The sequence below is a fragment of the Corvus kubaryi genome, unplaced genomic scaffold (assembly GCF_017639235.1).
Source record: "Corvus kubaryi isolate FWS band 111438036 unplaced genomic scaffold, C.kubaryi_AGA036_p1.0 37382, whole genome shotgun sequence".
Classification (NCBI taxonomy): domain Eukaryota; kingdom Metazoa; phylum Chordata; class Aves; order Passeriformes; family Corvidae; genus Corvus; species Corvus kubaryi.
This window is the reverse complement of record NW_024581124.1, coordinates 3,132,522-3,147,457: the sequence shown is the minus strand read 5'-3', so window position 1 is coordinate 3,147,457 and position 14,936 is coordinate 3,132,522. Positions and strand designations below refer to the sequence as shown.

General features: G+C 46.1%; 1 protein-coding gene across 5 annotated transcripts in view; it reads left to right on the top strand.

The window, feature by feature from the left end:
- Positions 1–14,936, top strand: part of ULK1 (unc-51 like autophagy activating kinase 1) — a 78,080-nt gene that overhangs the window by 43,893 nt on the left and 19,251 nt on the right. For 4 of the 5 annotated variants that reach the window (XM_042034723.1, XM_042034719.1, XM_042034722.1 and 1 more), the window contains exons 13-17: positions 5,641–5,729; positions 7,801–7,966; positions 9,207–9,267; positions 9,540–9,629; positions 13,572–13,697. In XM_042034723.1, coding sequence (XP_041890657.1) covers positions 5,641–5,729; positions 7,801–7,966; positions 9,207–9,267; positions 9,540–9,629; positions 13,572–13,697 — 532 coding nt within the window. The remainder of the gene's footprint in view (positions 1–5,640; positions 5,730–7,800; positions 7,967–9,206; positions 9,268–9,539; positions 9,630–13,571; positions 13,698–14,936) is intronic. The other variant, XM_042034720.1, reaches the window with a different exon arrangement.

Here is a 14,936-nt window from a genome sequence, read left to right as displayed (position 1 = left end):
CTGGACCTTTAATCTCTTGAGTAAATGACAGTGCCAAGAACCTTCATCAGTGACTAATTAGGGGTGTCCAGTGCAAGGTCTTGGAGGAAACATGTCCAGCACAAACCCAGTTTCCCTCTTGGACATGTGCCATGGGTGGACACTCCTGGTCTGATATCCACATCACTCCTGACACTCTCTTGCTTTCCCACTGCTGGAGTGGGATGTCTCAGTTGTCCCTGATGAGATTTTACCTGTGCACTCAGGTGATCGTCCTGCGGGCAAGAAAAGACGCTTCTGGTTTAGGGGCGCTTTCAAAGCAGCCAGGGCCCTAAACCCACCTGTGCCAGCGGGATGTGGGGCCAGCCCTGGAACACAGGGCAGGAAAGGGCCCTGCCCATACAGGGCTGCTCCTAAGCCAGCCCAGCTCCTGGCACCCCCTGTCCTGCGGCTGTGTGGGAAAAGCCCTTCGGAGTCTGATCCCCCTGTGGGCAGAAGATCTCCCCCTCAGGATGTTCTCGTATGCCCACCAACTCATCTCCTACCTCCAGCCGTCCCGCTGCTTCACTGGCCAGGGGAGCAGAAAACCCCGGAAAAACAGGAGAGGATTCTCCTGACTTGGCCCCAGTTCCCAACTTGTGCACACCTGCTGTGCAGGAACCAGAGGTGCCATTATGAGCAGGAGACTGTAGCTCAGCCTTTGCCCCCAGCTGCACCAAGGTTAATGGTGTGGGGTCAAGGACCAAGAAGAAAAGCACCTTTACAGGCGGGTAAGGCCTGTACAAACTCCAGACCTCTCTGTCGCCCCGCTGATCCTCACCTCCGGACGTACGTACACAGCCTGGAGTCCTCTCCAGGCAGGAGAGACTACTGCTGGCTTTGAAGACATGGGAGAAATACCTCCCCATTGCTGGAGATGTTCAAGTTGTGGTGCACAGAAATCTGCTAGTGGAGGAGAGAGTTCTTGTAGTCTGCTGTGAGGTCTCTGCTACTGCCAGACGCCAGTGATGGATTAGAGCCTCTGGGAGGTGTGGTGAAGAGCCTGGAGGAGAAAGGCTGCCTGTGGTCTTTCTGATTTCTGAATAGGAGAGAGAAGAGCCAGTGTGTCAGCAAAGGTTGGGTTATGGTGATCTCCATAAGAAAAACTCACCTGAGGTGCATGGAATGCTGCCTAGCATGGCACGGTTCCTGACCCTTGCTCAGCTGTAGCTGAAGTATGTCTTGGCAAGGCTGCAGTTCTCAGGGGGTGACTCTCCTGACTCCGTATGCAGAGCTAGCATGAGTCCAAAACCTTACTGTGCTTCTTCATCTCAGCGTGTGGCTCAGCATCATGAGTGTAGGAAATACCAAAGAGAAGAAGAGCTGCATCTGAACCATGGTGGTTGTGCTCAGACTGAATTAGAGCCCTCAGGCCTACAGTGGAGAACTGGGGAAGGAACAATGTGCCTTGTCTTCTTGCTCTCCTTGAGAGCTTAAATAATAACCACTGACTAAGTCATTCACATCTGAGTTTTTTTAATATTATGTAACTTTGGAATTCTGGAAGACTGGTGAGTCCTCAGAAGTAGATCATTCTCCAGGTGGATAATTTTGAAGCTGCTAAGGCAGGGGGATCCCCTTTATTGAAGTACATCTGCATGTTTTTCGACATGCTTCAGCAAAATCAACATTTCTTTCAAAAATCTTTCAATAAGACATTTCTGACAAGCACCTCTTCACTGCTGTCTCAAGGGATGGTTGTTCTTGTGTCCCTCCTCTCATCTCCCTCCCTGGAGAGTGTGTTCAGGGCACTTGGACTTTGTTAACTAAGATGGTGTACTTTATTTTTTTTTTGTTTATTTATAATTTATTTTATATTGTGGGTTTTGTACCTGTGACTAAGCATGTACTTTAGATGTGTAAAAATTAATTAATAAAGTCTTTAAAATGCTGTGTCTAGTCAGACTGTTGTCTGTCTGTAGCCAGGTCTGATCAGCATATGGTATGGGGCTGTGTGTTACAGTAATAACACACGAGAAGGCATAATTAGATGCTTGTGCAAGTCTTCTCTCAGTAAACACATTGTAATTGGTACCCCTGCAGAATATTTTGGAGGTTTTTCTGCTCCTGCCTTTAATGAATGGGGAGCTGCTGCCTCCTTGGCTCTGAGTTAAGAGAGCATGAAAGGTGAGCAGTTATGGTTCAGAAGTGCACAGGTGGTTCAGTGTCTGAAATATCTGTCAGGCTTAGCTTGACTTTTGCCATCTTTATAATCTTACTGTACATTAAATAGGTTAAAATTAGGTTAAAATAGGTTAAAAAGTAGCAAAAGATCCCCATGATTTCTGCATATAAAATATTTTAATGCTGCAGACTTTTAAACTCTAGAAAGCAGCTTATTTAGGCAAGTCCTTTCAGAGTTTGCACTCAAACTTTATTGCCTTGTCAGAGATTGCAATTAAAAAGCTTTTTGATTAGTGGTTTTGATTGAATCCAGATAATCAGAAAAGTGCATCTCTCTAGTGCATGTAGAACTCAGATTCCAAATAAAACTTCTGTAAAACTTGAGGGTTAGATATTTTTAGGACAACTGAGCCCCCGGTAGGATGATGTGTCAGAAGTTATTTTTACAAGTATAGGATCCAGTATCAGGATCCACACAGCTGGAGCACAGGCTTGCCTTTATGGCTCCCAGCTCTCCCATTTTGAAACCAGTTGGCATTGGTTACACAACGTGCAGGATGACTGTTTTGTTGCTGGAGCAAGTTGGAGAGGACAATTATGAAAACAGACTTATTTACATTACAATTACAATCCAGCAATTTCTGGATTTGGGTGGGGGCCTACAATTCACGTTAACATTCCCCACATTCAGACTCAACTGAAAACATGATGAGCCAAGTGTTTGCACCTTTTTAATTTTGAGCTGGGAGTGCCTGGGTGTGTGGAGGAGATGGAAGCAGGCATCTTGCTTTCAAGCTGGCCTACATGGCTGACACTGAAAACTGCCCCAACAGGGATGTGGAGGTCAGAGAGGGTTTGTCAGAGCCAAACCTCATGGTTCTACGTGCATCAAAGTCTGTTTGGAGTGTCAGGACCTTCTGAGTTGGAGCTCACAGCATTACAGTATGAATTTGGGAGTTCAAAGGGATTTAAATAAGAACAGTGATTAATAGAGGCTGTATCTAAAGGAGTGCTTCATGCAGCTGAGGTTGAGTTTCAGATGATAATGGCAAAGTTTGCCAGCTTGTCTTCCCTCTTGATTAATGAAAAGCTGTCTGAAGCAAATAGTCAAAAATAGAAAAGTCTCAATTCTAGCCAGGTTTAAATCAATAATCACAGAACCAAAATAGACTGGAGGGGACCTTGTGAGAGAACTGGAATGACTCTAACAAAAATACTAGTTCCAGGAAAAATGAATGGTGATGCAAGTCTTGCAGCAGGCATGTGTGTGGATACAGTAGAGAATTCACTTACCTTTTTTTAAAAGCACCCTTCCATAACAGGAAGGTCTGTCTGTACATGGGTGAATCGTTCTGCAGCAGCTGGCAGGATAAATAAGGGGGGGAGACCTTTCTTTCCCTCCTTTCTAGTATTAAATCTATAGGGAAGGTCCTAGGGATTGCTCTGCAGGCTCTTTGGGAGGACTGCGGAGATCAAAAGCAGTGTGTGATAGAGGCAGGACAGAGCTCTCCATTTTACAGGCAAGTTCTCAGGCCTCTGTGTGTGTTCCCTGAGCATGGGGAGGGGAAGCAACTGTGCTGGCTGTGGGCAGAGTAGCTCTCCATGCGAAGCCCCTGACCAACCTCCCAGAACACCCATCCTCGGGATCCCTCCATCCCCTGCTCCTCACTGGAGCCGGGGCAGTGTGTTACAACAGCACAGCCCATCAGGGGCACTAAATCTAGTGCAGAATAGATGCAGAAGCTAGAAAGTGTGTCCAGCCCCCTGCAGCCATCCTGCTGTGGATTCCTACTTGTTAATGTTGCCAAAGGCTGGAGGAGATCACTGTGACACTGCTTAAACTGTTAAAGTGGTCAGTTACTTACATTAAAATATGTCTTTCAAGTCTACGCTGCTTTGGCTTCTTGTTCCTGTTGCTGGATCTTGTTACATCTCTCTCAGCTCGAGGAATTCAGTGTCTCAGTGACCGTTCTCTTTGTGATAAAAGGCTCTGGTCCAGTCATCCTTTAACCTTCTTTGATAGGCTGCATGGAAAGACTTCCTAAAGCCTTTTATTAAAAGGCATGTTTTCCCATTCTTTTATCATTAGAACACTGTTTCAACAGTTAATTGCAGAGAGATGGACTTTTATTCTTCTAGCCTGTTGAATAAAGTAAATACTTTGTCGTATGTATTGGGATTAATGACAGAAGTAGTTTTACTTCAGACAGAAGCATTCTTCTTCTAGGTGTTATTAATCTCCCTTGTATTTGGTATGGAGTCATTAGTACAGGTAGTGTAAATGTAGAAATTTGATAGAAGGTGCTAGTTCTCTGCCAGCAAAATGGAAGAGCAGCAAAGTGTTCTCTCTTCAACTAAGCATTGTCTCTGATCCCTATCTTAAGTCATTCAAATAGCAGAATGGTTCCAGTGTAAAATCTGACTTCAGGCTGCCTTGAAGTGGGGACTTTGGGCTCTTCTGCGCTGTTCAGTCTTATGCAGGTGGACTGGGGAATTTGAACCACTGACTACTTCAAAGTCCTTTGAAGAGCCATTGTTACCTTTGACTGTCTCTCTGCTTGGCTGAGCTGAGCTCTTCTGTTATTTACTGAACCTCACTTGCATAAGTCATTGGAGTTAAATATTCTTTTCTCCTGTGATGCCTTAATCATCTTTTCTGCCTGAAGGTCAGTGCTAACCAGGCCTTTCAATGTAAGCTTTAGGCTTCTGTGAAGGTTACAAAGGCCAGTGCAACAATGAAGTGAATAAAATTGGCAGTTCCTATACTGAACAATAAAACATAAAAAGAAGGGACGCACGAATGGCCTGTGCCGTGGAAACAATTTCTGTACAAAGATATTAAATGACCAAAACACGTTTAACTTGCAGAAGTGACCAAGTTGAGCTAGAGGAAGCAATGCACTATTTCCTTGAGGAAACCCCCTTGAGGGTTTTTTGTTAGGTTTTGGGGTTTTGCTAGGAGTGTGTGGCCTGGGATGCCCCAGTGGCTGTTTGGACAGCAAATACATAGAGTTTGAGTAGGCATGTGTTTAACTTGGCACAGACCTCCCGGTATTTGATGTATGTGTGCCAAGGCACGAGGTCTCACGAAGAGGAATCTGTCAGGGTATGGTCTAGCTCCTGAATTCTGCTCCAGACATGAGCAACTCAGTTCACTTTTCTGTTTCTCTTTCCCTGCATTTGCAAAGATGCTTTGGAGGCTCTTTAGGACAAAAACCATCTTGCTGCCTGGGTAGGTCAGCTGTTGAGTGGGCGTCAGACTTTGGTCAGGAGTTCTGAGACCTGTGAGAGTGTGCACAGAGGAATGGATGGATGTGAATCACATAACTGAAGAGAATGCTGATTTTCTTTTGTTCTCCTTTAACTGACCACATATGATACATGAGCTACATGATGGTGCATGAGATAAACCTGATGAGAAAAGATGAAGAAGGCTTTTTACTATTGCTTGATCTTGGTTTAACCACTTCTTTTGGTTTTGTGTCTTGCTGGTTTTAGCTGCTTCTGTGCCAATGCCTTCTTACCCCAGTTCTGGCTCCGGTAGCTCCTCCAGCAGCTCTTCCACTTCCCACCTGGCATCACCTCCTGTAAGTACAGCTCAGAGGATGCACTGTTTGTGTTAATGGTTTCCCTGCTTGAGTCTTTGAAATGAGGTTTCTGCTTTTGCTCTCTTCTGGTGTAAGTCATTGAAGACTGTAATTCTGGTTGGGTTTGGTGCAGTGTTCTCTCCAGTTTAGAGTTTGGATCCTGAAGGTTGGCTTGCGTTTCCCCAAGATGTATTTCAGTGTGCCATTGCCTGTTGGATGAAAAGCCTTTATGAAAGAAGTTGGTATACACCACTAGCTTGTCTTGGCAGAGATGGGAAGCTCCTTGGAACCCAAACCAGTTGCTAATTCAGGGTATAGCTCTGCTTCCTTGGCTGCAGGTTCTGTGTTTTTAAGCAGTCTCTGCAGCCTGAGAGTATATCCAGCTTCCTTCTGACCAGCATGCCCAGGCACCACAGAGGGACATTCAGCAAAGCTGTTTTTGCTCAGACCAGACCTGCCACAGTCCAGTGGTCTCATGAAAGATGATCTGAACTGGTGGGTTTTCTCTCTGGTTACCTGAAATGATGAAAACCTTTCTGGAGGGTCACAATATTAACTGACCAGTGAAGTGACATTCCTCCAGCTCGCTGAACTGAAAACTTGTTTTTGAAGGCTCTTGGTGAAAGCTGCCTTTGACTTTGAACTCAGGAATGCTGGTGGTGTGACCGGTAAGGGAAGGGAGAAGGATGGGATTTTTTCATCCCTGGCATGACTGCTTTTTTACTCTGTTCTCTGAGTTTCCCTGGGCCAGAGTATCTCAATTTGGTGTGGAAAAGGCTGAGAGGCTCCAGCAGAAGTTGATGTAGGTGCTCATGGTGTGAGCTGGACAGAGAGGACAGGTCTTCTCCCTTCTGAATGTTTCATAGCTGTGTCCCTGAGAGCTTCCTCCCTGCAGCCTGAAGTAGAGGGTGGTTGGCTGAGGCCCTCCTGGCCATAAGACTTCAGGAATGAGCAGATAGTGTGAAAAGCAGACTCACTCTCCTGAGCTTTCCTGGTCTGGGAAGCTTACGGATGGTACAGAATCACTGCCAGACTGGGAGGGGGTCCCATGTTAGAGGTTTACTGCACCTCTCCTGCTCTGCCTTTGGAGGTTTTGCTGATGGAGGTGTGCTGGCTCAGTCTGGGAAAAATGCCGTGTCTGCAGGGCAGAGTTCGCAGATTGGGTGGAAAAGAGACAACTTTGACAGCTGAAAAATTCCTTCTGCTTGTGTGAACTGCGTGTGCAGTGAGAGGGAGTCCCCACTGGTGCAGCAGGAGAGCCTCTGGAGGGTGAACAAGGTCTTAATGAGGCCCAAGTGAAAGCTGCTTCAAGTCTTTCTCAGCCTGGAAATGCATTAGGATAAAGATTATGATCTGCTCTGTGGGCAGTTCAGCTGCCTTAAAGCTTTCTTAAACCATCCGGCCTCCTCCATCTGTCTGCAACTCAAGGGGATTTGTGGGGCTATTCATCATTTAGCTGAAGGAAGCAGGAAAACTGGACTTTTTAGGGGCTGTCCTGCCTCTGACAGCTGTGAGCTGTTTATCTGCTGAAAGTTTAGTCTCCTTTGGGCCTTTCTTTAGCTCCTTAGCAGCAGTACAGCAAAACAGGGTGGTCTTGAAAGTTCAGGAACACTTATCTCCATGTTACCAAGTGCTGCAAAAGCACAAATAGAGACCAGATGGTTCTATGTTTAGGAACAAAACAGAAAAAACATAACCCTAAAGAACAACCAAAAAGTATCTTTGAAAGCTCCTCCTGGATTTCCAGCCATAGTAAAGTGAGTTGGTAGAAAATGCGTGGTTGATGCAGAAAGCCTCAGCAGAGGGATGCAGTACCTCAAGTGAATTTTTCTTATCTGTGGAGCATCAGACACACTGGAAGTATGTTCTGTGTAACAAAAGATGCGCTGTTCTGACAGCGACATAAAAGGCTGTTCCTTTTCAGTAAACTAAACAGCTGCTTCTGGCAAACCATCAGCCCTGGTTTATCAGCAAAATGTTGTTTGTAGCCTTGTACAGCTCAGTTTAAAGGATGGAGCAGAATGATGAAGTAGCTGTGCTGAAGCCAGTGTTTGTTTTCTCCTTGAATTAGCAGTCCCTTGGAGAGATGCAGCAGCAGCTGCAGGAGAAGGCGCTGGCATCTCCTACCCAGGATTCTCCCGGGTTTCTGCATGGATCCAAGGACTCTGCGGGAAGCAGCAGCAAGAATTCCTCCTGTGACACAGATGACTTTGTCATGGTCCCAGCACAGTTCTCAAGTAAGGTGGTTTCTGAAAATGCTGGTGTTCTGAGCAGAGGGGGATGTGGATGTTAAGAACAGGTATTGGAAGGTTGAAAGAGTGATTAAAACTTTCTGTTTTGACTGAATAGCAGGAATGGTTTTGTTCTCGAGCTGGCAGAGACATCTGGCTCACTGGCTAGTTTCATAGGATATTTTGTAATTACCTTTAAAGACAGGATTTGAGAGTAAAGATTACTTGAAGACCTCGATAAGAGATTGAACCTGGAAATCCAACTGGAAAAGAAGATAAATAGGCTCACAGGGAAAAGTCTTTCTCTCACAGAAGCTTTTACCATGTTATCCTGTCTTCAGTTTCACTCAGCATCACAGTCCAAGGCAAGATTTCAGCCAGCAAGCTGGATTTTACACTTGAAAAAATCCCTGAGAGAAGCTAAAATATGTTGTTTTTTTCTTCAAACACTAAATTTCATCTTAGCACCTTTATGTGTTTATACTTTGATAGGACTTGCTTGAAAATACAGATGTACATAGAACCAGGGCCTCAGTTGAGTCACATGCCTAAGTATGTTCATGCACAAGTCCTTACTTAACCAGCAGAAGTACTTTGTTCAACCTTGCCCATGTGTGTGATGCTTTGCTGAGTTGGAACTTGGTGATAAAAGCTGTGATTCCTCCTTTCACAGTTGTACCACTTGTATTAAAACAGGAATTTGGAGGGATAGAACTGTAATCTCTGAAAGATCTCTGCAGTCCTTATGATAAGGAGGAGCTTGTGTTTCCCTGGAATCAGTGGTGGGGCCAGTATGCACTTGCCTGGTGCTGGTCATGTTCCCAGTGTTCAGATGTTTGTTGTGTATCCAGGTGCCAGCTCATTTGGCTGCCCTGGATTTTTGCCATGGAGGACAGGGATGTCCCAAAGCCCTACAAGCAGCATGTACCACTTCTACACAGCAGCCAGTGACTTGCACCAAGTGGACATGGACCTGTTGCCACAAATGATTCTGTCAGGTTTTGGCCCCTTTTCAAGAGGACTTGCTTTCAGCCTAAATTTTCCAAAACTTCAGGGTGTAAGGGTCAGTAGCATGCACCATGAGCTTCAGCTTCAGCCCACGTGTTGCAAAACACTCACTTCAGGAACAAGCAGGGCTTGGGGGAGCAGGAAATTCTACACAAAATCTCAATTGCTATGAATGTATAAAGATTTTTAAGAATATTATCTTGAATTCATATTTTTTCTGCACTTCCTTGTCCCTCAGGTGATTTAACTGCTGAGGCTGCAGGAGGGAAACCAATCCAGGACAGCCTGATGTACAGTGGGTAAGACCACCAAGGCACCTGAAATGGTCCAGCCACTGGAGCCTACTGGGTGTTTGGGACTGTGGGGTTCTGGTGGATGGGAGGGAAGATGTCCCTGAGTTAGCCTTTTCTTCAGGGCTGTCACCTGCCTGGTTCTGACCATTTTCAGTTTCCTGTGGTGGGGGCAGCGTGACAGTCTCCAGAGCTCCCACAGCTCTGTTGCTGTGTTTTGTAGGAGGGAAACAGGGTTGGTTCCCAGGCTCTGACAGCTGGGTTCTTTCTGTTTTCCTCAGGAGTTCCCTGGTGACTTCAGCAGGCTTGGAAAGCCAGGGAAGGACACCATCCCCATCACCCCCATACAGCAGTTCTCCAAGCCCATCCGGGTAAGAAAAACTGTTTGGTGGTGTGTGTGCAACACTGAATAATTGAACACCCATTGACTTCCAGGGGGGATTTTACTGCTGTTGGTGTTCTGGGCAAGATGTACGTCTCTCCTCTTAATTAAAGGGTAACAGGAAACACCCAGGAGAAGCTCCCCAGCCTTGGGCACTGATCAGTCCCAACTACTGAGCCTGTCTCTCCTTCTTCGGGGTCTCAGGAGGGGCTAGGAGAGAATGCAGGAGAGCTGGAATTAACTCTGTTCCCTGAGGGGGCAGGGGTTGTTCTCAAGCAGAAGGTAAATGTACTCCTCTGGCACACGTGTGCTGCTCATCCCCCCAGTGCTCAGCCCTTAGAGGAGGGGGGTATTCCAGCTAAAGACCCTTGTTTCTAATTCATGCAGTGAATTAGAACACAACACTTCATCCAAGGCTGAAGTTATGATGGACTTGAGTTACTGGACAAATGTGGGGGAGTGTTGCTCATATTCCTTTGCTGTTGAAGGACAGATGAGGGCCTGCTTAGTTGTTTGTGGTTTGTTGGAAAGCTTCTTGCACTGTGTCTCTAAAGTAATGATGATACTGGACCTTGTTTACTAACAGGGGACGCAGTAGGAGGAACATGTGCAAACAGGCGTGGTCGTGGGTTTAATTCCGACTAAACCAGTTGCTCTAAACTCTGTTTTGGCCTTTAGAAACGTTGTAGGTGACAGCTGCCCACATGTAACAGCACCAGCTGCCCAGTGGGGCCAGACACTTTTGTGCTCTGAAGGTGTTAATGGTCTGTGGGAGGTGATCCCCTTGACTCTGGGCCCTGAAGCTTTAGGGTAGGTGCTTAGCTTGCAGGGAACTGGTGGTGTTGCTTCCCATCTTGTTCTTGCCTGCTAGGGAAGCAGGACAGCTTTCATCTTCTGTTCTGTCAATATGGCACCTGTCGGGGGAGGACAGTTGAAGGGGATTTCATACTGGGAGATGGATGACCCTAAAATCTTTTTTAACAAGAAAATATAGTCCTAGGCTGTGTGTTGAACACATTTGTCATGTGAACAGAGCCCAGAAAATGACAAAACATAGCCTCAAAGCATACAAATTTAACAGAGAATAATATAACTCAGAGCCTCGCTGACGTGATCAGATTAATTGGCAAGCGTGTACCACAGTGTGGAGTTTAATTGCATGAGGCTTCTCATGCCATCGCCTGCTAAGCTTTTTAACAGCTTATTCCTTAACTGATTCCTTTGCATTCTGGAGATCAGTCTCTATTAAAGGATTTGGCCTTGCTTCTGGGCAGCAGTGAGGGGAAATTCATGGAAGCTGAGTACAAATGCTGCCCACTTCTCACTGTGCACCAAACTGGCCTCATCGTCTTCTATGGAATCCCAAGGTGGCCAGTCAATGCCAGAGGCTTTGGTCTAAACACATTTCTACTCTCACTGCCTTTCCTGCTCATTCCCAGCAGCTTCTGTGGAGCAGATTCCAAACCCTCTAGTGCTACTTCCCACTTTTATATCTGCACTGAAGAAACACTGAAAAGTTCCTTTCTGTGCTGTCCAGGATGGGGAATAAGACATCACTAATGAAAGATTAGAGCAGTTACTGTGAGTCCAGTGCTCTTTTATCTGTCCCCTGAAAATGCTCGGAACTGGTGCCACCCAGGAGTGCCCTCTCTGGGTTTCAGTGCCCTTCCCTGTAGATGGCACGAGACCTGTTGGTTCAGGACTTGGCTCCACTAGTGCAGAGGACTCCTGGTTTTCCCTCTGCCTGCTCACTTGGAAGCAGCAGTTCTCCCTTTTGTGTGTGGCTCCAGGCTAGCAAGCAGTGCTGGCTGCACTCCAACTGGGACAGAAAGCAAGGGCTGTTTCAGAGTGGCCAGCAGTGGGTTTTCCACAGGATGTCATGGTACACTCTAGGGCAACTCTCCTTGCTCTTAATTAAGAGATTAAGGACTGGGCAGAATTAAAATACGCTGATAATTGATCCTTTTCTTAATTTTTTTTTTAAACACTTCCTTGAAGATGCTTAGTAAATCTAATGGAAGGTAATTTCTTGGATGTACCCCACAGCAGTAGATTTAATACCGTTTTCAAAGAACTTTTAATTACTGCCAAGTAATTAAACTCCTTGTCCCAGCTTTATCTCTTGGATTTTGCAGATTTATGGTCAATTGCATTCTTTAGGGCTTGAGGCCAGTTAGCAGGTTTAGTGTATGTCACCTCATTTGGATCATTGCAATTTGCACCATGTGAAGGAAATAGCTCTTGGGGAGAGGGAGGATCCTTTTACCCAAGAACTTCTGTTCTGATAAAGAATTTTGATCAGATGGAAAAAATAGCATTTGAAATATATGTTCAAAGTGAGTCCAAGGCTTCACATGAGCCTTGTTGGTTAAAGCTTTGCTTGATTTATGTCTATCACAACACCATGTTTTATACTCATGGAAGGCAGAGACACCAAAGCCTCACCTTTTTGCTGAGCCACTGGAAACCTTGAATACCTTTATTTTATTATGTGTCAGTGAAGAATCAAGGCATCCATGCTGCCTTTTGGAGACAAGGCAGGATATTAGGAGTCTGTTTTCTTGGTGGAAGAAATAAGAGCACACAAGGAAGAATATATGGAACTTTAAAAAGTTGAGAGAGGAATGAAAAGATTGGAATCATTTGATCATTCAGCCTTGATGAAAGATCTCTTCCAGTTATTAAGCTCTCCTGTGATGGAGGAGTGTCTTCACATGCCCTGTGTGGAGATCTGCAGACACTTTCCTGCAGGTCAGCTTTGTTCTGTGCTGTCACCATAAACCACAGAATGCTACGATCTTCCTCAAAACAGAAATCCTGGAAATGGGATGCTTTGACCTGCCAAATAAAACACAAACTCTTCTTTCTTCCCAAGTACACATGTGTGTTCTGGCTGAATTAAATATATCCTTTCATCTCATGTAAAATATTTCCATTCCAAGTGTTAGACCCGAAGGAGTGATGCTTCCAGCTTGTCAGGGGCAGACCAAGGTGTGTATCCTCAACTGACAGTGAGGGAGACTGCAGAAGCCTTCATTACCAATAAGATCTTCCTGTAACTGTTCAACATCCCTGCAATTGGTGTTGGCAGTTGCAAATAGCATTGCCATGGCAATTAATCCGAGAATTCTGGGGCCTTTGGGAAAAGACTTCAGGTGCCTACTTAGTTAAATGTGGTATTTGCATGGGTTTTGTACAGTGTGGTTCGTGTGTAGCCTGGTGGACAGGCCAGGAGTAACCTGGGGGAGCAGGTATTGACATGAGCCAATTAACCTGCTTGGATGGAAGGAGCCTGAAATTTGCAGAATGGACTTGTCCCATTTTGTGTGTGATGTTCTATTTTGCCTTTGATGGGTACGTGGATACCAGCTCCTGTCCCTCAAATTTATTTTCTCCTGAGTTGCCTTCTCCACCCTGTAGCTGACTTGCCAATACTCTGATCTACGCCACTACATTCCCTCCGTGGTGTGAGACTTCCATGGAGATGCCGTGGCTGCACCAGTGCCTCTGCATGAGTCAGTCACAAGCAGCTCTTGTCAGCAAAGTCTGTGCCGGTGTCCTTTGTGAGCCACGTATGTTTAGCCCCTGCTCAGTGCTGTCTGCTTGGCTGTGGATCTGAGCTGGTGGAAACTAGGCCAGCCATGGCCTGAAATAGCAGGGCTCCAGCTTTCCTGCAGGGACGGGTGTACGTTTTAACATCAGGCTGGGGGTGGGAATGGTGCTGGAGGAAAGGTGCCTGTTTCCAGGAGATGTGTGGTGCCACTTGCCTTTGATACGACTTTGAACCACCTCCCGGTGCAAACCCACAGCCCCAGAGCAGCCCAGGGGACGCTCCCTGCGTGCAGTTGCTTCATGAAGATAAAATCTCCAATTACCTGGTTGAAGGCCCAGCCCTTACAGGAGGTTGTCTCTGTGTGTCTCCTTTCCACAGCCGGCCAGGGCAGTTTTCCAGCAGCAAGTACGGGCACTCCGTGCCCATCCCGGTCCCCACGCAAATCCACAACTACCGTCGGATCGAGCAGAACCTGCAGTCTCCCAATCCATACTCCTCTCCCCGGTAAGTGCTGGGGCTGGGACGAGGGGAACTGTAAATAAACTGCTTTATACTTTGCTCTCTGTACCTGTATAAATTTCCCTGTGTGTTGGGTTCTCCCCCTTGCTGTAGGGAGCCAGGGTGGTGTGTTTTGGGGTGTTTTTGTGGTGGTGGTGAGATTTATTTGTTAGCACTGTAAATTTTGCCTGTTTGTTTTATGTGAGAAAGCTCCTGTCAGCTCAGAGAGAAGGCTGAGCTACTTTGAGTCTGACAGCTTTTCCCATGCCAGCTATGGATTGGGTGTCCAAGTGTCCAAGCAGAGGGAACCATCCATCTGGCAGATGCCTTTATAAAAGGAAAATTTGAGATAAACAACTAAAATGGATGGGGCTACAGAACCTACCTGACTTTACCTTAATTGGTTCCGGTATCCAGTCATGCCGTAGATGATGTGTTGTGCACGAGCTGCATATTAATGTGGTTATGCAGCCAGGACTGAGTAAATCATGAGCAATTTATGCCCATGAGGGAGAGCATGTTTTCTGAAGGCTGTCAGGAAGACCCTGATGCCAAGTCTGCAGCAGACAGCTGACCTTCTGAGTTCAGAGGTGATGCCTGCTACATCCAAGACATGTAGGGCTTCTATCTCTTCTCACACATGATTTCTGGTTGGCAGCAGCAGCCCAGGTCACAGACTGATGGGAAGGAGATCAGTACAGGATCTTAAAGAGCTTGTGCAGCAGAAGCACTCAAATAGAAGTGTCTGGGATGTGTCATGTCTTTTTTTGGATGAGTTGTGTTGGTATCTGGATTAGTTAAAGTTTAGATTTTGAAAGTAGGGTAATACCTACATCAGCCTAAGTTTGGGCTTCAGCCAGCCTAATTCAGGATAAGGCTTATTTGAAGTGGACCCAGAAGCAGAGACATGATATGCTGATATATCAGGGACAGGGATTAGCAGAAGGATTGGTTTGTGCCACTTAACTTCAATACTGTTTTATGTTCACTTCCTTGAGCGTGTGGCAGGTTTTGTGGTAAGCTCTGTCCTGTTTCCTTCGTGCCTTGTGTTTTTGACAGCAAAACTTGTGGATGCCATTGGTTTTAGACCTCACAAGAGACCTGGTTATCCCTGTGAGAAGGTGTTGTGCCAGGCCCAGACCTGGTGATGGGCTGCTGAGCTGAGGCTCACAGCCCACAGCTACAGTCAGGGAGCAAACTGCCATGTTTTGCTGCTTTTAGTCACCACTGTGTAATGCTGAGATT